Below are 25,368 nucleotides of genomic sequence, written 5' to 3' on the forward strand. Positions count from 1 at the left end.
CTGGGATGGGATGGTGGCCGGTGGCTCTGTCCCATTCGAAAGACTTGAAAAGAACCGAAGTCGTTGCTCATTTTATGATTAACACTTATTCCCTGAGGCCTCCCGCTCACCCTGCCGGCCAGATTTCCAGATTCTTCCCCAGCCACTCCTGGCTGCTTCCTCCTCCCGGCTGCCACCGGCACCATACTGGAGCTGAACTCGGTCACCTCACGCTTCAGCAAGCAGGGACCTGTCCTGAAGCTGGGGCCGCCGGTGGCAGGGTGCTCAGAGCCAGTTCATCCTGCTGTAGGATGCCACCTTGGTCTGCAGCAGTCACAGGGCCACAGGGCCTGAAGAACTTCTCCACGGCACGGACCTGTGGCAGCTTGGAAAAGGCCTCAACAGCCAGCAGCATGGCCAAGAGTCCTAGAAGCAAGTAATCTGGGGAGGAGAAGGTGCCGGGGCAGTGCCCGGTGCTGGTGATGCTCCCTTCCCACCTTTGGGCACGGTGACCTGCCCTGGCAGCTGGCGCCACTCACCCTCCCACACACTCTGCCACCAGAGCTCCTCAGCTACCCCTCCTGTACGTGCCCTGGAGTGGGGTCCCTCTACCTGCAAGGCCCAGTCCCCCAGTGATTCATGGGAATCCTAGTCCCTGCTCCTCTTCCCACTTTCCCCACACACTCTTAGGCGGCAGACTTACCAAGAAGTGCAAGCTGGCGCACGTGGTAAATCATGGGGTGCAGGCCGTGGCCGTGGCTGGGCAGGAGGTTCCCCAGGCCAATGGTGCTGAGCGAGCTGAAGCAGAAGTAGATGGCCCCCAGCAGGCTGCTGTCACCCTGAAGGCCCCACAGCACGAGCGCTGGCAGCAGCACAAAGAAACTGCCTGCAGCAGGATAGCCCTGGCTGGCGACAGCTGCCAGTGGACCACTACCCAGCTACCCAGGCGGCTGAGCACAGGCAGCAGGCAGTGGTATAGGGTGGCCACTAGAGAGCTAGGGAGGCTGGCAGCCCCAGGGCTGCATAGACCACACAGAAGGCCCTTCCGCCTGCCGATAGTGGGGCCATGTGGCCATAACCTGGAGAAGAGAGAGTCAGTGAACTGCCAGAGCTCTGAGTGTGATGTCTGCTGGGTCCCTGCCTACCGCAATACCACCTTCCACAGAAGGCTGCCCTCTAGTGGCCCGGAACTGGCCAGGCCCAGGTTATATCTGGCTCTGCTTCTCCTTCACCAGGGCATCCTGGGCCAGTCCCTTACCCTCTCTGGGCCACTCTTCTCTTTTCTGGAAAATAAAAGGATGAGGCCAGGTGTTGTGGCTCACGCTTATAATCCCAGCACTTTGGGAGGCTGAGGCGGGTGGATCACGAGGTCAGGAGTTCGAGACCAGCCTGGCCAACATAGTGAAACCCCATCTCTACTAAAAATACAAAAAAAAAAAAAAAAATTAGCCAGGGTGGTGGCACACTCTTGTAGTCCCAGATAGGAGGCTGAGGCAGGAGAATTGCTTGAACCTGGGACTTGGAGGTTGCAGGGAGCTGAGACCATGCCATTACACTCCAGCTTGGGCGACAGAGCAAGACTCCATCACAAGAAAGAAAAAAAAGTCTTAGTTTGTATGAACAATTTTGGAGGATTAAAAAAAAAAAAAGATGAAAGAAGACAGTTCCCCAGGCCTTTTGTAGCTGGGACAATTCAGAGAACTGGGCTGCCCTTAACAGATATTCCTGATTCCACAGCTGGTGGAGTATCATCCACTCCTTCCCCAAACGTGTGTCACATTCTGTGTGCTAGGCTTTGTGCTAGGATCTGAGTCTGCCCAGGCCCTGCCCTCCAGTGGAGGAGTCAGGCAGGAAAATAATGAAGGGCTGCTGCAAAGAGACAGCATGGGGAGAGAGGGCATGTGCCAGGTGGAGAGGGGCGGGAGTGCAGGGTATTCGGGGAGAACAGGATCAGCTAGTCCAGAGCTGCAAATGCACAGGCCCACCAGAGCCAGATGGGAGACAAACAGGAATGGTGGGGACTGGGGTGCACTGAAGAGTGTGAGCTGTACCCAAAGGGCAGGCCCTATTCCACTCTGGTCAGTACGTTACCTTGCAGGGATTCTGGCTCAGTGTGAGAAGGTTTCCTGATTTTCTGAAAGAAGCTGGAAATATGGGCTGGGCACAGTGGCTTACACCTGTAACCCCAGCACTTTGGGAGGGGGAGGTGGACAGATCACTTGAGGTCAGGAGTTTGAGACCAGTGGGGCCAACGTGGCAAAACCCTGTCTCTACTAAAAATACAAAAATCAGCCGGGCGCGGTGGCTCACGCCTGTAATCCCAGCACTTTGGGAGGCTGAGGTGGGTGGATCACGGGGTCGAGATCAAGACGATCCTGGTCAACATGGTGAAACCCCGTCTCTACTAAAAATACAAAAATTAGCTGGGCACGGTGGCGCGTGCCTGTAATCCCAGCTACTCAGGAGGCTGAGGCAGGAGAATTGCCTGAACCCAGGAGACAGAGGTTGCAGTGAGCCGAGATCGCGCCATTGCACTCCAGCCTGGGTAACAAGAGCGAAACTCCATCTCAAAAAAAAAAAAAATTCGCCGGGCGTGGTGCTGCACCCCTGTAGTCCCAGCTACTCAGGAGGCTGACGTAGGAGAATTGCTAAAACCCGGGAGGCGGAAGTTGCAGTGAGTCGAGATTGCACCACTGCACTCCAGCCTGGGTGACAGCGAGATTCCTGTCTCAAAAAAAAAAAAAAGTTGGGAATACAAATATAGAAATTCCAATTCAAAAAATACTGAGATGCTTTGTGGGATAAATATACAAAAACCCAGGGTTGTGGGTCCCGCTGTCGTTTTTCCCTGGGCCTGTGCCCACGCTGTTTCTCTGCAGGACTCCCTTGTCCCTGTCTCTGCACCCTCCTGCTTGGCAACCATGTCATGCCGACTTCCTCCCGTCTTCCCTCACTCCTCCTCCACCCAAGGCCTTGGGACTGATCTGTGCTTCCCAGGTTCCTTCTGTTTGCTTCCCTTCAAGAATCCATCCCACTGTATTGTGTCCCCTGCCTTGTCTCAGGCTGTGGTGTCTGGGCACCTCTCCTGGGTCTCAGAGGGTGCCTGGGGTGGGGCTGGGGTGGCCACACCCTTCCTGGCAGCTGAAAGGGAGGTACCAGTTGGGGTGTGTTGGTGGGGAGCCCCAGGGGTGATGTTGGGACTGACAGGGCCTGGGCTCCATCTGGCTCTTTGGGGCTAAAGGGCTGTACCCCAGGGTCCCCCCAGGGAGCCATGGCCTCAAGAGCCCCTCCCCCTGGGCTTCCTGGCTTTCTTACCTGTGGTGGAGAGGATGCTGGCAGTGAAGAGCAGGGCTGAGGGCAGGTCCCAGTTGCTGGCCTCTGAGCTGTTGCCCAGGTTGGAGACCCCATGGGCCTGGGTGGCCAGGGCAGTGCCCAGCAGCTCTTCCAGTACTCCGGGTGGCAGGCAGGCTCCATGCTTGGCCTGGAAAGCAGCCAGCTCTGCCCTGAGCTCAGCCTGGAGCCTGTGTGCCGGAGGCCCCTCCAGGGCCTGGAACACTGTGGCCCCAAGCCCCAGGGCCAGCAAGTGGCCCACAACTAGCAGCCCGTATCGGGCCCAAGGCCTTAGACCCCCACATGGCGGGCCGCTGGGCTGCTGTGGGAGCTGGTGCCTCCACCTCAGGCACCTGGGAGGGGCTGGGCAGGGCGGGGCCAGGAGGAGTTGCTGCGTGGGTAGCTGGGAGCTGGTTGGGGCAGCTGAGGTGTGAACGGGAGGGAGGTGAGCTGCATCACCCCTCCCAGGTTCTGGGGGTAAGACATTTGCCCATTTCACAGCAGCTGGGACAGTGGGGACAGGTGGAGGAAGGTGGCTGCAGTGAGGCGAGGAGGCAGAGGAAGCTGAGGCCTAGAGAGTGCCTCACACTTATTCAAGATGGTGCTCAGATACCCATACCGCTACCGCATTCATTCATTCATTCATTCAGCAAGTGCTTAGGTCCTAGGACTCCAGGGAAGAGGACAGGCAGAGGTCCTTTCCCTCCTGGTGTTTACACAGGAAACCTCTCAGCAAAGAAACGTGACAAGCTCTCATATTGTCATGAGTCCCGTGCAGGAACGCCCTGGGTGATGGGAGAGCCCTGGGGGAGGGGTTTATCTCACTGGGAAGGCTCTGCTGAGGAGGTGACATTGCAGCTGGGGAGTAAAAGGCCTGTGAAGGTAGGAAGGAGCCTGGGGTGTGAGAGGGACAGAGGGCTGGCTATGGCGGGGGACAGTGAGGGATGGGGGGGGATAAGGACATGGGCACTTGAGGACAAGCATAGTCCAGGGAGACCTATACTGGCTACTACAGGCGTCCTGGATGGAGCCATTTTGGCCTGGGTGGTGGGGTGGGAGGGGAATGGTGGCAGCTGGGAAGGATTGGGTGGGGGCAGGGGTGGGAGGCAAGGAGAGGAATTCAGCGTGCCCAGAGCACTGCGGCAGGCAATACCCTTGAGCCCCATTGCCAGTCCTTCCTGAGAATCCTTTATGCCTGCCCTCCTGACATTACCTGCCCTGAACTGCAGACAGAGTTCTGGGGCAGGGGAAGGGGGAACCTGGGTTCCAACTCCTCTAACCTCAGAGGGGCTAAGAACAGAGGCCGAGGGAGGGACCCTGCCCTAGGGTATGGTATAGGAGTGCCAGACCCCCCATGGCAGTGTGAAGAGAACTGTCAGGGTGCTAGGTGCTATGGTGAGTCACTATACTGGGAGGTGGGTGGACCTTAATACTTTTTTCTTCTGAGATGATGTCTTGATCTGTTGCCCAGGCTGGAGTGCAGTGGCGCAAGTTTGGCTCACTGCAACCTCTGCCTTCTGGGTTCAAGCAATTCTCCTGCCTCAAACTCCAGAGTAGCTGGGACTTCAGGAATGTACCACCTTGCCTGGCTAGGTTTCACCATGTTGCTCAGGTTGGTCTCGAACTCCTGACCTCAGGTGATCCATCGGCCTCAGCCTCCCAAAGTGTTGGGAATACAGGCGTGAGCCACCACACCTGGCCAGGAAGGGCCCTGAATGACTGACCAGGACTGGTGGATTTGGTCCCAGGAGAGGGATGCAGTGCCACGCATGCAAACGTCCATTGCTGGGGCATCAGGAGTCCAGGGTTGTGTGACAGGTTGGATCTCCTGCTTACCTCCAAGAAAGGTGACAGGCTATATGTGGGGAGACAGCTTTTGAGTTTATTTGGCTTCTGGCTTCATTGGTTCCCGAGGCTAAGACCCTTACCCTGGCTGGGGCAGCAGGAAGGCACCCGGAGAGTCCTGGCCCCGATGACCCCCAGGGCAGGAGGTCCAGGCTCTAAGCCCTAGGGCAGGGGCCAGCAGCAGGACTTAGTCAAAAGTGCTGGTGACAGCTGAGGCCGGCCCCTCTCCCCTGCACCTCTCCTCCTCCCTGCATCACCTCTGGGGGCAATTCCCTGAGACAGGCTCTGGTCCTCCCAACCAGTTGGGTACAGTGTTGGGCCCCAGTAGGGCAGGTGAGCTGGGGAGACCCACAGGTTGCAGGTGTGGGGGTGCAGGCCCCCCATCCAGTGTGAAGGCTTCCTGTGCAGTGTAGTGTTCCTGACCCCCAAAGGGGGTGTGGGGTCCCTGGGGAAACTGAGGCAGCTGCAGAGGCTGGCCCAGCTCCTGTTCCAGTGTATACTGACTCCTCTAAGGCAGCTGGAGCTTGGGGGAGTGGCCTGGCCCACTCAAGGCCCTGCCTCCGGCACCCAAGGGGCCTGGGCACCCATGTCTTTGGTCTGTGCCCTGCAGTCCTGGGGCCCCCCCCGGAAGGGGTTGGCTGGTGGGGAGTCCCAGAAGGGGTCTGAGTCCGGGAACAAGGTCCAGGGTGCCCGGCGGGGTGCAGGCTGTGGTGAAGGCAGTGGAGAAGGCCGTGGCCCAGCCGACACAAAGCTCCAGGGATCTATGCGGCTGCGAAGGGGTGAGGGCCGAGGTCGGCTGATGAGGCCCAGGGGTGGTGAACGTGGGGTGCCTGGGGTACCAGGAGCAGAGCGTGATGTCCCCGGTGGGGGTGAGACAATGCCTCCTGTGAGGATATAGGAGGGGCACAGGGTCAGGCAGCCACCAACTCCTAAGGTCCCCAAGACACACTACCCTGCTCTGGGCCTCAGTTTCCCCATCTGCACAGTGAGCGACTTGACTCAACTTCCATGGCCTTTCCTGTTCCTTGGTGCCTCTGTTTTTCTGTGATGGTTAGGAGTGACGCCTCTGTAGCAGGCTGGCCTGGATGTAGATCCCAGCCCTGCCACTTACTAGTTGTGGGTTTCTTCATCTTTGTGCCATAAATTCCCTCATCTAAAAATGGGCATCTGGCTGGGCACGGTGGCTCATGCCTATAATCCCAGCACTTTGGGAGGCTAAGGTGGGCAGATCAGGTCAGGGATTTGAGACCAGCCTGGCCAATATAGTGAAACCCTGTCTCTACTAAAAATACAAAAAATTAGCTGGGCGTGGTGGTGGGCACCTGTAATCCCAGCAACTCGGGAGGCTGAGGCAGGAGAATTGCTTGAACCCGGGAGGTAGATGTTGCAATGAGCCGAGATCGCACCACTGCACTCCAGGCCTGGTGGTGGTTCGAAACACTGTCTCAAAAAAAAAAAGCGGGGGGGCATCTAAGGGCACTTACTTCACTGGTTGTTAGGACTGAATGAGACCATCTCTGGAAAACCTTGCAAACAGTACCTGGCACAAGCAAGAAACCAGAAATTTGCTACTATTATGACTATACATATACTTTTTATTGGTTTTTTTTGAGACGGGGTCTCGCCCTGTCACCAGGCTGGAGTGCAGTGGCACGATCCCGAGCTCTTGATCCCTGGGTTCAAGCAATTCTCCTGCTTCAGTCTCCTGAATAGCTGGGACTACAGGCATGTGCCACCATGCCCAGCCAATTTTGTATTTTTAATAGAGACAGGGTTTCACCATATTGGCCGGGATGAGAGCATTCTGATCTCTTGACCTCGTGATGTGGCTGCCTCTGCCTCCCAAAATGCTGGATTACAGGCGTGAGCCACCGCACCGGCACTTTTTTTTCTTTTTAGACAGTCTTTCTCTGTCACCCAGGCTGGAGTACAGTGGCACGATCCTGGCTCACTGCAACCTCCGCCTCCTGGGTTCAGGCAATTCTCTGATTTTAGCCTCTCAAGTAGCTGGGATTACAGGTGTGCACCACCATGCCCGGCAAATGTTTTGTACTTTTTTTTTTTTTTTGAGATGGAGGTTAGCTCTGTCACCCAGGCTGGAGTGCAGTCAAGGGATTTTGGCTCACTGCCACCTCCGCCTCCTGGGTTCAAGCAATTCTCTGCCTCAGTCTCCCAAGTAGCTGGGATTAAAGGCGCCTGCCACCACGCCCAGCTAATTTCTATATTTTTAATACAGATAGGGTTTCACCATCTTGGCCAGGCTGACTTCAACTCCTGACCTTGTGATCCACCCACCTCGGCTTCCCAAAGTGCTGGGATTACAGGCATGAGCCACTGCGCCTGGCTATGTTTTGTACTTTTAATAGAGATGGGGTTTTACCATGTTGGCCAGGCTGATCTTGAACTCTTGATTTCAAGTGATCCGCCTGCCTTGGCCTTCCTAAGCACTGAGATTACAGGCGTGAGCCACTGTGCCCAGCCTAAAATACATGCATACATACATATACATACGTGTGTGTGTGTGTGTGTGTATATATATATATACATACACATATACATTTTTTTTTTTTTTTTGAGAGTCTCACTTTTACCAGGCTGGAGGACAGTGGTGGGATCTTGGCTCACTGCAACCTCTGCCTCCTGGGTTCAAGCAATTATCCTGCCTCAGCCTCCTGAGTAGCTGGGATTACAGGCAAGTGCTACCATGCACAGCTAAGTTTTGTATATTTAGTAGAGACAGGGTTTTGCCATGATGGCCAGGATGGTCTTGATCTCTTAACCTTGTGATCCACCTGCCTTGGCCTCAAAAAGTGCTGGGATTATAGGCGTGAGCCACCGTGCCCGCCCAATATATATATATATATTTTTTTTTTTTTGAAACAGGGTCTGGCTCTGTTGCCCAGGCTAGAGTGCAGTGTCGTGATCACAGCTCACTGCAGCCTCAACCTTTCCAGGCTCAGGTGATCCTCCTGAAGTGCTGGGATCACAGGTGTACACCACTGCCTGGCCTTGATTATTTCTGTTATTTCACAGCAGACATCATCCATCCCCGCCTCCCTGGACCACCTGATGGCTGAATTTAGAACTCTGCTCCCTACATGCGTCTTCAGTACCCGAGCACCTGGTTCAGAGTCCAGCAGATGACTGTGGTCTGGGCCTTACCTCCTTGCATGTCCCCACCAGCCACTCCTCCCTTCCTGGGGACCCCCATCTCTCATCCGAGCAGCAAGCAGGCCTCAGGCAACTCACCTCGGGGCTCCTCTTCGCGTCGGGGGCTCTTGGCTGACCGCTGGCCCACAGGGACACCCAGGTCCAGCAGCAGGGGTGCAGGAGCAGGTGGGGTATTGGGCGTCTTGGGCGAGAAGCAGATGAGTGAGGAAGGGGGTGGCCCTGGTGGGCAGGGCACAGGTGCTGGCGTGGGGGGTGTTGTTGGGGGCTCCCCTCGCTCACGGCCAGGGCCTCCTTGTGGCTGTAGGTCTCGGCCAAGGCCCAACGAGGCAAGCAGGGCAGTGCCACGCAGCAGAGCACGCTGGATCAGCTTGGGCGTTCCAGAACTGCTACCGCGCTCTGCGGAGCTGGGCCTCTTAGGCTCCTCGGGTTCTGGGCTTGGCCTCGGGGGGTTACCTGTGGGTGGAGGCAGCACAGGTGAGGATGTGGCCAGTGCAGCTTCTGGGTGAGGGACCAGGACTTCTCCATGGTCTTGGAACAAGGACTATCAGCATCTTCCCTGGTCCCACAGCCTCCCTGTCACACATACCCACATTCTGGCCTTCCACAAGATGGGAACTGGCAGGGGAGGGCAGTGCAAGCAGAGGAAGTGGCAATAAAGCCCAGTGGCAACCAGCAACCCCAGACCCCAAAGATGGATGGGCAGTCCCAGTGGAGGCAGGCTGGAGCCAGGTCCAGGTGAATCTCAATGGCCTGCCAGGGTCAACCTCCAGGCCCAGGGGACTGGGACCAGCTGCTTCTTGACTTGGCAGCCCTGCCCCTTCTGCCCACCCACCCTCACTCCAGCTGTAGCTTGTAGGGTGCACATGGTCAACTCCAAGGTACACGACAGCCCTCAGGGGCACAAATCCCTGTCCCTATTCTGGAAAGGAGGAAAATTAGGTTCAGAGGGGTCAGTAACTTGCCCAAGGTCACCGCTAATTTACAAAGTATGTATTTGTGCCAGGCCTAAGCTGAATGACATCGGGGCATTATGTTGTCTGATCCTCACAGCCCAGTGGTTCCAGGCTCAGAGAGGTTGAAGGCTGTGTGAGGCTGAACAGCCAGAGAGGTAGAGCCGGCTCCACCCCAGGCAAGGGCAATAGAGCCTTTGCTCTCCACCATTTCCCAACCAGACTCTGCCTTAGATTTCAAGACATGAGGGTCCCACCTTCCAATTTAGGGTTGGCCTGACTCCATTCTAGATCACTTGGGCAGTGTTGGGAAGCCCATTAAGGTAGGGGACCTCTAGGATGGCCTCCCACAAGCCCTGATTTTGTCAGATCCCACCTTGGCTCTAGAATCTGCTTGGCTCTCCACTGCCATTAGAAGAAAGTCTGGCCTCCTTGGCTGGTCTTCTGAAGCCCTCCCTGGCCTTGTCCCTCTGCCTTTCCCCCACTGCCTGGAGCACAACAGTTGGCTGGATGCTGGGAAGAAAAATACAAGGCTGGGCTCTGCCATGAACCAGGCCTCGGCTCACAGTCCCTTTTGTCAGTCCCAAGGCTTACTTAGACCCTCTGCTTTTTTTTTTTTTTTTTTTGAGACGGGAGTCTCCCTCTGTCGCCCAGGCTAGACAGAGTGCAGTGGTGTGACCTCAGCTCACCGCAATCTCTGCCTCTCAGGTTCAAGCGATTCTCCTGCCTCAGCTTCCTGAGCAGCTAGAGTTACAGGCTCACGCCACCACGCCTGGCTAATTTTTTGTACTGTTAGTAGATGGGGTTTCACCATCTTAGCTAGGATGGTCTCGATCTCCCAACCTTGTGATCCACTCGCCTCACCCTCCCAGCAGGGCTGAGCTACCGCACCCAGCCAACTCTCTGCCTCTTATCTCACCCCACTCCCACCCTTGGCCACTGCCAATGAAGGGCCAAGGGAATCCTTCTAAAATGCAAACCTGCTGAAGACAGGTCTCTGCTTAAAAACTACCTATCACTTCCAGCTTCATTCACTCATTCATTCAATAAACATCTACTGACCCGTGTGCCCTGGCCCTTGCCTGAAGCCCCAGTTCAGAGACTCCTTGGCTCTCAACTCTTCTCTGAGTTCAGCCAGGTTTCCTTTTCCTTGGGTCTCATGAGCTGCATGCGGGCACACACTATATACTCTGGCTGGCTGACCTTCCCCACCTCAGCTTTCAGTGACTTTTTTTTTTGAGATGGGAGTCTCACTCTGCCGCCCAGTCTGGAGTGCAGTGGTGCAATCTTGGCTCACTGCAACCTCCACCTCCCGGGTTCAAGTGATTTTCCTGCCTCAGCCTCCCAAGTAGCTGGGATTACAGGCACCTGCCACCATACCTGGCTAATTTTGTATTTTTAGTGGAGACGGGGTTTCACCATGTTGGCCTGGCTGGTCTCAAACTCCTGACCTCAGGTGATCTGCCCGTCTTGGCCTCCCAAAGTGCTGAAATTACAGGCATGAGCCACCATGCCCGGCCTCAGTGACCTCTTACACACTATCCAAGACCCACTGGGATGTCACTTCTTCTGTGAAGCCTTCCTAGAATCTCCCTGAACCTGTGCAGTTATTGCTCATGTTATGCCTCATAGGAGCTACTGGACTTATGAGTCTGCCTCCTTCATCGAAGGAGGTTAGGGCAGTGTTTCTCTTTAACACGTCTGATGCCTGGCTCTCAAAATGCAAATCCTTGTTTGAGGAAGAATCCATTCTTATAATTATTGCACCAACTACATGAGGTTAGCATTATCACCCGCATTTCACAGTTGAAGAGGATAATTTACAGTGAGTTTAAACGGAAAGGGGAAAAAGAATGTTTAAAAAAAAAAGTAAGAGATGCTGGGAGCAGTGGCTTATACTGGTAATCCCAGCACTTTGGGAGGCCAAGGCGGGCAGATCACTTGAAGTCAGGAGAGTTCCAGACTAGCCTGGCCAACATGGTGAAACCGTCTCTACTAAAAACACAAAAATTAGGCTGGACATGGTGGTTCGTGCTCATAATCCCAGCACTTTGGGGAGCTGAGGCAGGTGGGTCACTTGAGGGACACACTGGTTCATGCTCATAATCCCAGAACTTTGGGGAGCTGAGGCAGGTGGGTCACTTGAGGTCAGTAGTTCAGGACCAGCCTGGCCAACATGGTGAAACCCAGTCTCTACTAAAAATACAAAAATTAGCCAGGCATTGTGGCGCATGCCTGTAATCCCAGCTACTTGGGAGGCTGAGGCAGGAGAATCACCTGAACCCGGGAGGTAGAGGTTGCAGCGAGCTGAACTGAGTTACTGCACTCCAGCCTGGGTGACAGAATGACACTTTGCCTAAAAAAAAAAAAAAAACTAGCTGGGCATGGTGGTACACACCTGTAATCCTAGCTACTGGGGAGGCAAGGCAGGAGAATCGCTTGAACCTGGGAGGTGGACGCTGAAGTGAGCAGAGGTCATACCACTGTACTCCAGCCTGGGTGACAGAACAAGACTCCATCTCAAAAAAAAATTAATTAATTTAAAAAAGCAAGAAAAGGCCAGGTGTGGTGGCTCACAGCTGTAATCCCAGCGCTTCGGGAGGCTGAGGTGGGGAGAATGCTTAAGCCCAGGAGCTCAAGACCAGCCTGGGCAACACGGCAAAACCCTGTCTCTACAAAAGATACAAAAACTAGCCAAGCATGGTGATGTGTACCTGTAGTCCCAGCTACTCAGGAGGCTGAGGCTGGAGGACTACTTGAGACTGGGAGGTGGAGTGTGCAGTGAGCCATGATCATGCCATTGTATTCCACCCTGGGTAGGAGACCCTGTCTTATAAAAAATAAAATGAATTGGGTGTGGTGGCTCATGCCTGTAATTCCAGCACTTTGGGAGGCCGACGCAGGCGGATCATGAGGTCAAGAGATGGAGACCATCCTAACATGGGGAAACCTTGTCTCTATTAAAAATACAAAAGTTAGCTGGGCATGGTGGCACGTGCCTGTAGTCCCAGCTACTCAGGAGGCTGAGGCAGAGAATCGCTTGAACCTGGGAGGTGGAGGTTGCAGTGAGCCAAGATCACGCCACTGCACTCCACCCTGGGAGACAGAACAAAACTCTGTCTCAATAAAAAAGAAAAAGAAATAAATAAAAAATAAAAGGGAGAAATGAGACGAAGAGATGAGAAAAGATAGGGTCTAGCAGACAAAATGAGAGTGAACAGAGCTTCCTGCCATCAATGGCCTGAGAAACTGAGGTTCTGAAGGGCAAGTGACTTGTTCAAGGTAATTCAGCTAGAATCTGAATTTGCCTCTAAGCTTCCTGGCAGCAAGAATTAGCAACCTGGTTGTTTAGGAGAAAGCAGCATGACTCTTACTGACCCAAAGACAGACACGAAACTGCTTCTGTGGGGCAGTTTCTGATGAGAAGAGACCATGGAGAGGGCATGGCCATGAAGTTATTGGCTCCAAGGCAACAAGCTTCACAGGGCAGCTGCTGTCAGTGTAGCTGAGTACGCCCTGCCCATGTGCCCCTCCTTGCAACCAGCTCTTCAGGGGCCAGAAAAGCCCACTGGGACAGGGTGTTGCGGGGCGGGGTGGGGGCGGTACTGTGGTTCTCCAGTGGTGTGGCTTATGCTTGGGACCATCTCAGAGGGTTTGGGACCTCTGTGAGGCCCCATTCTTTGATTCTTAGCTGGGTTTCTGTGGGTGGCTGTGAGGTCAATGTCATGGTGTACTCTCATGGACCCAGATGGTGCGCTGAGTGTGGGACTGGGCTAGGGGAACCATGTGCTCAGCCAGCCACTGAGCTGGGGCAGCTCACAGTCCTTTCAGGTAAAGGGGCAAGCAGCAATCCATTTCTTCATCAGCCAGGAAGGGCACTGGTGCCGAGGCTGACACACCTATCAAAAACAGTGACTGCCATGGTCTCCAGTGCTTTCAGGAAACCCCAGACGGGTGGCCTTCTGGCCGCACACCTGCAGTTTCATATTGGGGAAGCATTCGTTGTGTCCCTGGGGGCTGCAGCTCTGTTTGCTGTGGCTGAATGGAGAGAGAAGGCATACACAGAGTTCATGGAAGTTATGATGCCATGAAGTATTTCAAGGAGATGAGGAAGGCTGGTATCGCTCAGAATGCAAAATGATTTTCAAATATAAAGAATTTCTTTGAGTTAATGACTTAGAATTCTGTCACTGATGTGAACTATTCATGAATATATGGGCTAAAAAACAGTTTTTCTCGATAAATAATTAACAAATGCTTTGGCTGGGCGCGGTGGCTCATGCTTGTAATCCCAGTACTTTGGGAGGCTGAGGCGGGCGGATCACCTGAGGTCAGGAGTTCGAGACCAGCCAGCCTGGCCAACATGGTGAAACCCCATCTCTACTAAAAGTACAAAATTTAGCTGGGTGTGGTGACGTGCACCTGTAGTCCCAGCTACTCGGGAGGCTGAGGCACGACAACTGCTTGAACCCAGGCGATGGAGGTTGCAGTGAGCTGAGATCACACCACTGTACTCCAGCCTGAATGATAGTGAGACTCTGTCTCAAAAAAAAAAAAAAAAAAACTTTGGGAAAAAAAGAAAACCATGAGGCAAGCTTGAAAACAATGGGGTTCAGGCCCCTTGTGCCCCTGCTTCTGGGAGCTCAGGGCCAGAGGCTTCTGTGGAACAGTCAGGGGCTGCTTCAACCTACATACCTGGGTTGACAGGACCTGGAGCTCTCCTTTGGCCCATCTGGCCTGGTACATTTTAGAGCAAGTTAAATTCAAGAAGCCTCCTTGGCCTTCCAGTTCTCAGTTCAGTCCCTGCAGGACAGCTGCCTAGGGCAGTGCAACTGCTGGAGCAGCAAATGGCAGGGTGGGTAGGGGCCCAGGGCCCTGTTCAAATCTCTGCCCTGCTGGGTACCTTACATCAAACCACTTAAATCTGTGCCTCAGTTTCCTCTGTTGTAAAATGAGACCAATAATACTACTCCCCTCACAGAACTGCTTGGCATATAGGAGAGACCCAACAAAGGTTAGCAGTTGTTCTGACTATGGAATGTAGCTCAGGGAGTGGTGGAGGTGATGGGCTGGGTAGGGTGGGAGGAGTGAGTTTAAACAGTTTGCTGAACAGGACTCTTCTGAGAGCAGCTAAGTGGGTCCTACATTCTGGCTATGAGAAGCAGGTGTGGGGGCTCTAAGGATGGTCCCTAGTTTGGCACAGGGACCCACAGGCAGGGAGGCTTTCTGGCCTCAGTCAGACATGGGCAGTGTTGAGCTAAGCTGTCTTCCCAGTGATGCTGGAGCCCTTCTCTCTGCCTAACCCTCTGGCTACCTAAGCAGTCTATACATGAGAAGCCCCTTCTTCAAGTGAAAGCTTCTGAGCTCACTATGAGCATGGGAGCTGAAGTCTCTCTGGGTTCAAATCCTCAGCTGGGGGTTTGAGGTGGGTTACTTCACCTCTCAGAGACTCAGTTTTCTTATCTGTAAAATGGGGTAACAGTAGCCCCTCCCCATCAATGCTTGGAGGGAATGTTTGGCACACAGTAGGGCCGTCATTATCACAGAGAAGAGAAAGGCCCTGAGCTATGCTGGATGTGGTGACAATGGGCCCTGGATCCTGACTAATCAGCCTTCTCATTCTCTTCTTCACCTACAGGCTCCCAGAAGGGACTCTGAGAAGCACAGTGTGACGGACACTTGTCTGGCTCCACCCCACACAGACTGATCAGGCTGATTCCTTCCCCTCTCTGGGCCTTGGGTACCCAATGCCAGGTGGGCTTCCTATCTTTCTTTTCTCCCTGGAGCCTGCTAAAGGCACAGGGGCTGCCACAGGGCCAGGGAAGAGCCTTCTTGCAGGTTAGGTCTGAATAAGAGGACGAGACTCTGAGCCCGAGCTGAGGCCTGGGCTGTATGCAGCTTGACTGTGGGCCTATAGGTCAGACCTGGGTTCTAGGATCGGCTCTGTCCTGTCTCAGCCTCGGTTTCCTAGTCTCTAGAATGAGAGCAACCAGGGCAGGCCTCCTGCTCTGCCTGCTAGCCTCTCATGGTCTCCCCAAGGTGCCCACGGAAGGAGCTCAGCCAGATCCTGCCAGAGGAGGAAGGCCACTCACCATTGAGTGCTGGGGGTGTGGAAGGAGATCCTAAGGGGGATGAGTCATCTGAATCCAGGTACCATGTGGCTTCGTCCATGCGGGACCTTCTCCTGGTGATGGGAGGGCAAGGAGGGGTGCTTTAGGAATTTCAGAACTTGGGAAGCAGATGATGCTGGGGCTGGAGGGCACTCAGGTACTCACCTCCCATTCTGGGCTTCCCCAGGCTTGGGGGAACTGGGACCCCAAGCCCAGCATGCTCGCCGCTCTCCATTGCTTGAGTCCTCCAGACGTCGGGGAGACTGGCGCCCCCATGCCTGGCCTGGCTCTGCAGGCTCCACTACAGGGGAAACGAATGGAATTGGAGATGATCCGTATCCTCCTTCCACTGTGACAGTCAGCTTCAGAGTATGGGGAGCAGGCTGGGCCCTGTACCATTCCCAGGATGAGCTTTGGGTGGGATAGATGGGTTTGGGTCTTGGGGCAGACAGTGGGCTGTGGCATCTCATCTAGCCCTTCAGCTGACATTTGCTACTCAGTAGTTAGGACACTGCCTGGGTTTGAATTCTGGTTCTTCCACTTACTAGCTGTGTAGCAAGTTACTTTTTACTCCATCCATAAAACCTAGCTAACAATAAAAATAACTACCTCATCTATAAAACTTAGATAATAAAAATAACTACCTAACAGAATTACTGTAAGAAATCGATTATTAGCAAAGCATTTAGGAAAATGAGTAGTACATAGTGTCATACAATTGTTTGACTAAAAAAAAATAAAATTAATGCAGCTTTGGAGTTCAGAGCTAACAGTCTAGACCTAGGGCAGGGAGGAAGAGGAGGTAGTGAGTGAGATCCACCTCCCAGGGCAAGGTTAGATAGAGGATAAGGGGCTCAGGGACGAAGAGGGGGATGAAAGGTGAGGTTTCTTACATTGGATGGCCCGGAACCGGGGGAAGGTGGGCGAATCCCCAGCCCCGACCTCGAAGACGTTTCTCCTCCGGTCAAGGCCGGGTGAGGCCTGCACGGTGATGCGGTGCTTGAAGTCTGGGGTTTGGGTGGGGGGGGGAGCAGGGTGCAGGTTTGTGATCTGCAGGGGCCCAAGGCCGGCTCCCGGGCCACGCAGGGAGCAGCAGGGTGGCTGTGGCAGTGGCCAGCCTCACTGGCTTCTCGAGCCCTGCGTTCTGGATCAGGAAAGCTGGGCTCCACCTCCAGAAGCGCCTCCAAGTCGGAAAGGTCCGAGCGCCGGCCTGCCCCGCCCCCTAGACCTTCCCAGAACTTTCGTGCACCACACCCCTTCCCGGCCGCAGCCACTCCAGACCGACATGCAAATACTTCCGCCAGAACCCACCCACAGACAGAAAAAACACTCCTGGTTCCACCCCTTCCAGCCTTCAGCTCATGGGCCCACCCACAACACCCTAAACCAATCCCAGCGTGGTCAGCACACAGCCTGGCTCCACCCCCCCGCGGTCGCAGCCACTGGCGAGGGACGCCCAGGTGCCCGCCCCTCACCGAGTGGCATGCTGATGCGCTCTCCGCCGTCGCGCGCCCGGAGCTTGCTGCGCTTGAAGGTGCCGCGGCGGCGGCGCACGTGCGGCCGCTCGCGGTCCACCTGCTGCAGCAGCAGCGTCAGCTCGCGCTCGAACACCTCTAGCTCCCACTGGGCCAGCAGGTACTCGCGCCGCCGCAGCTGCTCCGCTTGTGACCGCTGCTCGCGCGCGGCTCGCGTCAGCTCCTCCTCGCGGCTCAGTAGTTCCTGCGGCCGAGACAGCGAAGGCGGGGAGGTCAGCCTGGCACTGATCCCGGCAGCGCCCGCCCCCACTCTGCCCCAAGGAGACCGGGGAGATGCTCCTTCCAAAGCTGGGTCCCTTGACTTACCTTTTCCTTTGCTCGCAGCTCGTCGAAGAGACCTTGGATCTCGCGTTTCCAACCTTCTTGCATGGAGTGAAAGGAGTCCCGCGGCATTTCCCGCAGGACCTGTGCCTCCAGCGCCTCCAGCTGCTGCAGGATGGAGGCGAAGTCGGGCCTGCGGTGAGGGTCCTGCGCCCAGCAGTCTAGGGGCACCGCGTGCAGCGGGGACAGAATAAGAAGGGGTCTGTGGGTGGATGCGTCCTGGGCTAGGGAGCTCTGCCCCTCACCTGCCCTCCGTGTCCTCTTACCGGCCATAAGCTGTGCGAAGGGCTCGGGGCAGGTGGATGGGATGGGCAGTGTGAGCTTGTTAACAGCTACGCCATAGGCCACAGCGAGGCAGTCAATGCCACGGTAGGGCACCTCTCCGGTCAGCAGTTCCCACAGCAGCACCCCAAAGCTGTGGGTGAGACAACAGGCCTGTGTTCTCTTCTCTCCCAGCCCCTACCCCCTTACTGCCACTTCACCCAAAAGCGACTAGGAGCTAAGTGGTTTGGGTCCCTGTCCCAGCCCTAGACTTAGGCAGCCACCTCTGCCCTCCGAAGCCCCGAAGCAGACCCTGTCTAGCCCCACCAGGGGCCGCACCTCCAGACATCGCTGCCCTTTGAGAAGGTGGAGGCCTTGATAACCTCAGGAGCCATCCAGGCATAGGTGCCCGCGGCACTCATTTGTGTGGTTTTGTGCCACTCTCGGGCCAGGCCAAAGTCGGTGATCTTCAGGGTCTTGTGCTCCATGTCGTCACCCTCAATGGGCTGCAGCAGCAAAACTAGGGAAGAGGAGGGGCCAGACTGGATGCTCCAGGATCAGGTGGTGGGGACAGGGGAAGAGCTGGGAGCAAACTCAGCTGACAGACATCCTGCTGGGTCCTGGGGGCACAGAGGTGAGTTGGTCTAGATCTTGAGGGCCTGCTTGAGGCCAGACATTGCTTCTTCTTCTTTTTTTTTTTTTTTCCTGCGATGGAGTTTTGTTCTTGTTGCTCAGGCTGGAATGCAATGGCGTGATCTTGGCTCATTGCAATCTCCACCCCTGGGGTTCAAGCGATTCTCCTGCTTCAGCCTCCCAGGTAGCTGGGATTACAGGCATGTGCCACCACACCTGGCTAATATTGTATTTTTAGTAGAGATGGGGTTTTTCCATGTTGGTCAGGCTAGTCTCCAACTCCGACCTCAGGTGATCTGCCTGCCTTAGCCTCCCAAAGTGCTGGGATTACCTGTGTGAGCCACCACGCCTGGCTGAGGCCACACATTTCAGTCTCAACCCTAGCATTCAAAACCATTTATGAGCTAGATAATATTTTTCACGTTTCACAGATGAGGAAACCAAGCAGGGAAATGACTTGGCCGAGGTCATACAACCAATCAGCGGAGATTCCAACCTGGTTGGTGTGGCTCTGAAGCCAATGTTCTAGCTTTTCCCCAATACTACACTGAAGCAAAACTGGCAAGGGTGCAGCTGTCTGCATTTATGGCTTTGATTTCAGAGAGATCTGTGAGTGTCCTCTCATTTGTTGAGGCAGGAGTGTGAATTGGAACCCCCTTGGAGTGGGGAGCAAGAGGGAAGCTCTTGGTGAGAAAGGAAGCCCAGAAGGTACCACAGGCCCCTGGTGCCCACATCACACTGTGGCGAGTATAGCCACTCCCAATGCAAAGACTCCAAAAGACACCGCAGCTAGAAGGGAAGAGAAAGGGTGGGGCCCAAGAAACTGATGGTTCTTGGCCACAAAGGAGGAGCTTGGGGTCAATGTAGGCATGGATGGTCAGACTTGGTAGGGGCTTATGGCTTTAACCCAAATGGGGCCACCATACTTGATATAAAGAGGAGGAGGAGCATCAACTTGCAAATCTCTCACCAGGACAGAAATGGCTGAAGTGAGAAAAATGTTCGAGGAATAGAAAGAAGACAAAGTCCTAGTGTCATGAAGGGTCTGAAGGGCCCCTCTGCTTTTTTGGTTACCACCAACTGCACTGTGGAAGAGAAGTGATATTAAGTCAACCATGTCAGGGCACACCTCTCAGCTCTCCTGCCCAGTGTGACACAGCTGTCATGGGGGCAGCATAGGGTACAGGGCATGGGGAAGATGGAAAGGGCACCTAATACAGCCTGATGAGTAGTCAGGGAAGACTTCCCAGAGGAGGTAGCAGAACCAGGGTGCTCATTTTTCAGGACTTAAACCCACAACCCCTGATCCTGCTGTTGGCCAGGCCAGCTGGGCCTTGAGGAGGCATCTGGCACTGCTGCCAGCCGGGCCTTGAGGAGGCATCTGGCACTGCTGCCAGCCCTCCCTGATGCTCCGCTGTCCTCAGCCCCGACAGCCCCTGGCTACTTGGCTCTGTTTCTGTAATGGCCTCCCCACCTTCAGCCATTCACTCTGATGCTTCTCAGAGCATAGCCTCTTCTCAACCTCTGCTCACTGCCCCTGGCTGACTCAGCCTCTTTCAGGTGCCAGCTTCCCCTCCCCACTGGCATCTTCCATATTTGTAACTCCAGGCCAGACAGAAATCGGTTCAGCTGCCCCTCAGCTGCTCTACCTGACATCAAGGTGCCCTCCATGATGATATTTACTATTTCAGCATGCTCAGTAGATTTTCCTGCAATTTCTCCTAATCCAGAAAATGGTCTCAAAATCTACCCGCTCCTCTGAGCCAGACCCTGGAGTGGAGTCCTGAACAGTTCATCAAGCTGAAGATGACAACAAAACCCTCCTCAGATGGCTGTCATGAGCATGAAACAAGACCACACTTTTAAAGCTTTTGCGCTGGGCGAGGTGGCTCATGGCTGTAATCCCAGCACTTTGGGAGGCCGAGGCGGGCGGATCACAAGGTCAGGAGATCAAGACCATTCTGGCCAACATGGTGAAACCCCGTCTCTACTAAAAATATAAAAAGTAGGCAGGCATGGTGGTGGGTGCCTGTAGTCCCAGCTACTGGGGAGGCTGAGGTAGGAGAACTGCTTGAACCTGAGAGGTGGAAGTTGCAGTGAGCTGAGATTGTGCCACTGCACTCCAGCCTGGCAACAGAGCAAGAAACCTTCTCAAAAAAAACCTTTTGCATGGGGGCTGCCACCTGGCAGAAGTGTCCTAAAGGCCAGTTGTCCTAAAGCACTTGCTCGTATCTCTACCCGCCTCTCCATCCTCTGTCACTCCTCACTGCCAGCTTCACAGCAGCCTCCAGTCTGGCTGCTGGAGGTGGGGACCTGACCATTTAGCAAGCCCCCACGACAAGCTCATTCCAAAGGGGAAATGCAGCAGGCTGGAGCAGTGGGTGGAGTGGAAATGGACACCTCCCCTGGTGCCAGGGCCCACCTCCCCCTTTGAAGACCAACCCTTGCTGCTTCCTGGCCTGGTCTCTGGCCACTTGTGGCACCCCAGACTGGCAAAGTGCTGTTTCAATGTCTCAGGCTCGGGGGACACTCTGAGGCCCTGGGTGGGGCAGCGACTCACCCAGTTTCAGGACTTCTTTGTACTTGTGGCCTTTTTGTTACCTCCCCGCTCCCGGCTCTGCCACCTGCTAAGCCTCATCCTCTGCTTTCTCCCCAAGCTTGCCTTCAATTTGTCCCAACTCAAGCTGCTGTTCTGGTGTCTGATGTAGACCTCGGGCATGGGAGGTCAGGGGTCACCCAGAGGAGATGGCCTAGAGATCCCAAAGCTAGGGCAGGCCTCTCAGTACCCCTTTAGGGCTCCCTGGCCTCTGACAGGGACCTGACCACCAGCCCCCCTCCCTGGGCTGGCCTCTGTGGGGCTCGGGAGTGGCCTGGGTAGCTCACACCTCTTCCGCTTCCCTCCCCTGGTCCCTACTTCTCCTTTCTGGGAGGCCTGGGCCAGGTCTCCCACTTGGGAGGGGGAGTCCTTTTGGCCAGAACTGGGGGAGGTCAGGCCCAGGCCGGGCTGGCTGGTCAGTCCTGTGACTCGTGGGCCTGGAGAATTCCCCCTCCTCTCCCCACCAGGCTTCCTCACAAGGCCCCCATTGTCCAGGAAAATCATGCCATTGTTTCCTGCCTGTGCCCCCCCAGCCCAGGGACTCCCCCCACCCCAATCCCGCCAACAGCAACTTGGGCCTAGGACTGGGGTCTTGGAGGTTAAATGCCAGGCTCAGGGAGGCTGAGGGCACCTTGCCTGCCCTTCACCACCACTTCTCAGACTCAGAGAGGGAAGCAGGGAGCTAGAGGGGAGTGGGGGAGCAGTTCCAGGCTCCTTCCTCCCACGAGCCCTCCACCCCCAGCCCTTTCCTCCCCTGCAGGCAGCTGGGCTAGGGAGGGAGCAGGCACTGGAGCAGGGGCAGGAAGCCGGCTCAGGGGCAGCAGGAAACGCAGGAAGCAGTGGGGAGGGTGGGGAACAGGGGCCTGGGCTATTGTTCCATTTTTTCTGGAAAGAAAACGGCGGAAAACCGAAGATGGGAGTCCCCTCCCCCTGTGCCTTCAGGGAACCCCCAGGCTGGGGCAGTAAGTGGGGGTCCCTAGATAGCTGCAGCCCAGGGTTGAGGCTGAAAGGTGGGAACTGCACCCCATTAGGGATAAGAAGAGTGGGTGGGGTGGCTGGCAAGCCTCCCCAGCTCCTCCAGCCCTGGCAAGAACTTGGATATCGGGCTCAGCACTCCGTTCCTCACAGCTCCTTGTCCGTGGTCAGTCCAGGTTCAAAATAGCCATGGTGACCCCCCTCTAAGAACCTCTCATGTTTTTCCAGTGACCCCACTAAGCCTGGCTCCTCCTGCATTATCTGCTGCTGCTCTCCAGCCTGCACCCTGGGCTCTAGGAGCCCGCCTGGTCCCCGCTGTGCGCTGGGTCCTGCTTCCACACCTTCACTCTCTAAATGCTGCATGCACCAGGAGGCCCTCTGAAGCTGTCACCCGCTTCTCTTGGGCCATGATGGCAGTGTGTGCGGGGCTTGAAATGATGGGAGATGGAATCTCCCTTAGCCCAGCACTCCCACAGCAAACACTGATTCCAGGCTAGGCCCTCTTGCCAGTCCAGCCCTCAAATGTTCTTCTCCACGGCTGAGGACCCACTGCGGGTCGGGCTTGCCCAGGCTGTTCAGCTGTTTCACTCTCCCTTTTTACAGAGTCTGAAATTGAGGCTCTGAGTTGAAGTAACCCCAGCCAGAGGTCATGCAGCCAGGGAGGGCTAGGCCAGAATTCCAGCCCTGGCCTTGGCCTTGACTGCCAAGGAGGGCTTCCCCCTCTGAGATATCGGTTCTGGAGGAGCTGCCCCCCATGACAGGAGGGGATGACAGAGCACCAACTCCACAAATACGAATTTAGGAGAGGAGAAGATGAGGAGTGCCAGCTTCCAGAGGACCTCCTTGAGGTGGGAGCCACTTGAGAGGTCCCAATAACTTGTTCAAACCACAGCTACAGGCTGGGGTCAAGGACTTCTGAAGCTGGGGCAGGAGGACTCAGCTGTGTGCCTGGGACTCTGTTTTGGAGCTAGCTTAAGCCGAGGAGCACCCCTGGTCAGCTGAGACCCTTTAGGGTGGGAGCTCCTGCCTGCAGTAGACCCTAAGCTAGCCTCAGTAGAAGGTTGGGAGCAGGTGTGTGCCAGGGCCATGCCACCCCCCCAGCCACGCCCCCAGCAACTCACTGTTGTTGGACTTGAGGTCTCGGTGGATGACAGGCACCAGGGCCTCACAGTGCAGGTAGTGCATCCCACGGGCAATTTGCACGGCCCAGTTGACCAGCACATGTGGAGGCACGCGCCGCCCGGCTAGAGCTCGGCTGAGGGGCCCACCGGCGGCATACTCCATCACCAGACACAGGTTGGGCTCCTCCAGGCACACAGCCTTGAGGGCAATGATGTTGGGGTGTGCCAGCATGGCAAAGAGCCGGGCCTCCTGGCGAACGCTCTCAGCTGTCACACTGATGTCCTCATCGGGGTCCTGGCGAGCTGCCTTCACAGCCACCAGCTCTCCTCGCCAGCTGCCACGGTAGACCTTGCCGAAGCCTCCAATGCCGATCACCTCCTCCAGGCGCAGCTCCTGGAAGCTGGCCACCTCACAGGGGGGCGGGCCACCGCCCCGAGACACATAGTTGGATGGGAAGATGCCCACCTGGCCCCCCACCTGGCCCGCCCACCAGCCCTCGTCTCCTGAGATGGCTGCGTCCCGAGACAGCACCTCCACACGGTCACCCTTCCTCAGGGCCAGCTCATCCTGCCCACTGGGCTCGTAGTCAAACAGGGCTGTCCACACCGGGTTGGCATAAGCTGCTGTCTTTGGAGACCCCTCAGGCCGGCCTCCTCCGCCACCCCCGCCACCCCCACTGCCGCTGCCGTTCCATGACCCTAGAGGGCTCTTGAGGAAGAGGTTCTTCAAGGGCTCCATAGCCCGGAGCCGGCGTCGGGATGCGTGGAGGACCTTCTCTGGGTGCCTGTGGTCCCCACCCCCGCTGGCTGCCAAGGCCCTAGTCCCGAAACCTGGGCATCCGGGCCCTGGCCCTCAGCCCCAGACCCACGCCTCTCTGGGGAGCCAGGAGTGTCTCCTCCCGGCCCCCCGCATCTCGGGCTTCTGGAGGAGGGCACCCAGGGCAGTGTGGTCAGGCCGGGGGAGTAGGGCCCCGAGGCCTCTGGCGCCTCACCATGGCTGGCTTGGAAGGGCCCGGGCTTCCCTCGGTTCTGGAGCAGTCCTGGGAGCCTGGCTCCGACCCTCGGCAGGCGTAAGGTGGGGCCTCCAGGGGCAGCGTCTCAATTCCGGTTGGGTCTTCTCGCGCAGGGCCTGGGGGGAACGTCCCCAGTTGGGCCGAGACTACCTCTTCCTGGCCCCGGCTCCTTTGGCCCCGACGGCTCCGACCCCGTTCCCTTCTTCCTCCTCCCTTTGTACTTTGGCCCCGGGGGGCGGGAGGCAGAGGTGGAGGGTGGAGTTTCACTTTTTTCCGCTCTTCACCCTCCTGCAGGAAACAGCATCAGATGACGCGGGCAGCTTGCACCGCTCCCCTCCCGGAGGCTCCAGGCGGGAAGTTCCAGGGTAGGCGGGCCAGGAGAGGCAGAGGAGGGAAAGGGCTGCACCAGATTCTCCATCACAGCAGGCTTTGAGATCTAGAAAGAAGGCCCCCTCTCACCCGCCCCCCCCACCCCCCCCGCCGCGAGCTGCGTACTCTGCTGCGTAGGGTGGAGGTTGGTCTCTGCTAAGGATGGGCCATCTCTGCCCTCTGCATCCGCATCGGCGTCAGCAAAACGGGGTTATAGAACCACACTTGGGAGGTGGGGTGAATCCGAGTCTGGTCCTGGCTACGAAGTTGTGGGACTGGGCGATCCATCCACTTGGAGCCTCACTCTTTTCTTTCTTTTTTTTTTGAAACGGAGTTTTGCTCTGTCTCCCAGGCTGGAGTGCAGTGGCGCAGTCTAGGCTCCCTGCAACCTCCGCTTCTCAGGTTCAAGCGATTCTCCTGCTTCAGCCTCCCGATACAGGCGCCCCCTACAAGTCCGGCTAATTTTTGTATTTTTAGTAGAGACGGGGTTTCGCCATGTTGGCCAGGCTGGTCCCAAACCCCTGACCTCGTGATCCGTCCGCCTTGGCCTCCCAAAGTGCTGGGATTACAGGCGTGAGCCACCGCGCCCAGTCATTCTTTTCATATATGATATGAGGACAAGAAGCTCTGCCTCGCAGAGCTAGTGGGATGGGGTGGGGAAGACTGGAGGACAGACGGAACTGGCTGCAGCTCAAGCTCTTGGAGTGGGTTGTCTAAGGCTCTCCTCTAATCTCCTCACCTGGGAAACAATCCGCTTCTTCATGTCCCTTCCCCATTGGCGAAAACCTGAGACTTGTTCAGAACTTTGCCCAGGATTGGATTCAGCACAGCTGAGTCGCTCTCACAACCGCTAGATAGGGCTGCCCCAATTGCTTTGAGCCTGTCATTTTAAGAAAGACGACGCTATCCTATTTCGACTATTCCTGCCTGTTCCGGAAGGTTGTTCTCTACTCCCTAGGTCTGAGTTGTGACCCGGAAGTAGACGCTGCTGGGAGGAAAGTTTATGACGTATATGGGGGGGGTCCAGCATTAAAAGGGGCGGGCCGAGAGGGGCGTGCTTCAGTAGTGCACCACTCTCGCTGCAACTAGGGGAGTCCACGCCTCCACCTTTTCCCCGTCTCATTGGGAGAGCTGTGCGCCAATTAGTTTGCCATTACCC

The 25,368-nt window shown here is 56.0% G+C and overlaps 2 protein-coding genes across 3 annotated transcripts; both read right to left on the reverse strand.

The window, feature by feature from the left end:
* Positions 1-60: 60 nt before the first annotated feature.
* KCNK7 (potassium two pore domain channel subfamily K member 7) lies at positions 61-5,538 on the reverse strand. The gene is given in 8 exon segments (XM_078339148.1): positions 61-420; positions 683-859; positions 862-970; positions 973-1,058; positions 3,295-3,880; positions 4,523-4,532; positions 5,238-5,316; positions 5,412-5,538. Coding segments are annotated over 8 exon segments (1,380 nt in total). The 3' UTR covers positions 61-214.
* Positions 5,172-24,028, reverse strand: MAP3K11 (mitogen-activated protein kinase kinase kinase 11). 2 transcript variants are annotated; one of them, XM_035263300.3, is made up of 10 exons: positions 22,828-24,028; positions 17,842-18,022; positions 17,508-17,656; positions 17,227-17,402; positions 16,861-17,104; positions 16,279-16,392; positions 15,551-15,686; positions 15,368-15,459; positions 8,404-8,778; positions 5,172-6,038 (listed from the first exon to the last, which is right to left on the reverse strand). In XM_035263300.3, the coding sequence occupies exons 1-10, from the start codon at positions 23,564-23,566 to the stop codon at positions 5,701-5,703; spliced, it is 2,544 nt and encodes an 847-aa protein (XP_035119191.1). In that variant the 5' UTR covers positions 23,567-24,028; the 3' UTR covers positions 5,172-5,700. The 2 variants fall into 2 exon arrangements, with proteins under 2 accessions (XP_035119191.1, XP_035119192.1); XM_035263301.3 differs by lacking the exons at positions 5,172-6,038; positions 8,404-8,778 and adding an exon at positions 12,135-13,313.
* Between the last annotated feature and the right edge of the window lie 1,340 nt (positions 24,029-25,368).

Source organism: Callithrix jacchus, chromosome 10 (assembly GCF_049354715.1).
Source record: "Callithrix jacchus isolate 240 chromosome 10, calJac240_pri, whole genome shotgun sequence".
Lineage (NCBI taxonomy): Eukaryota > Metazoa > Chordata > Mammalia > Primates > Cebidae > Callithrix > Callithrix jacchus.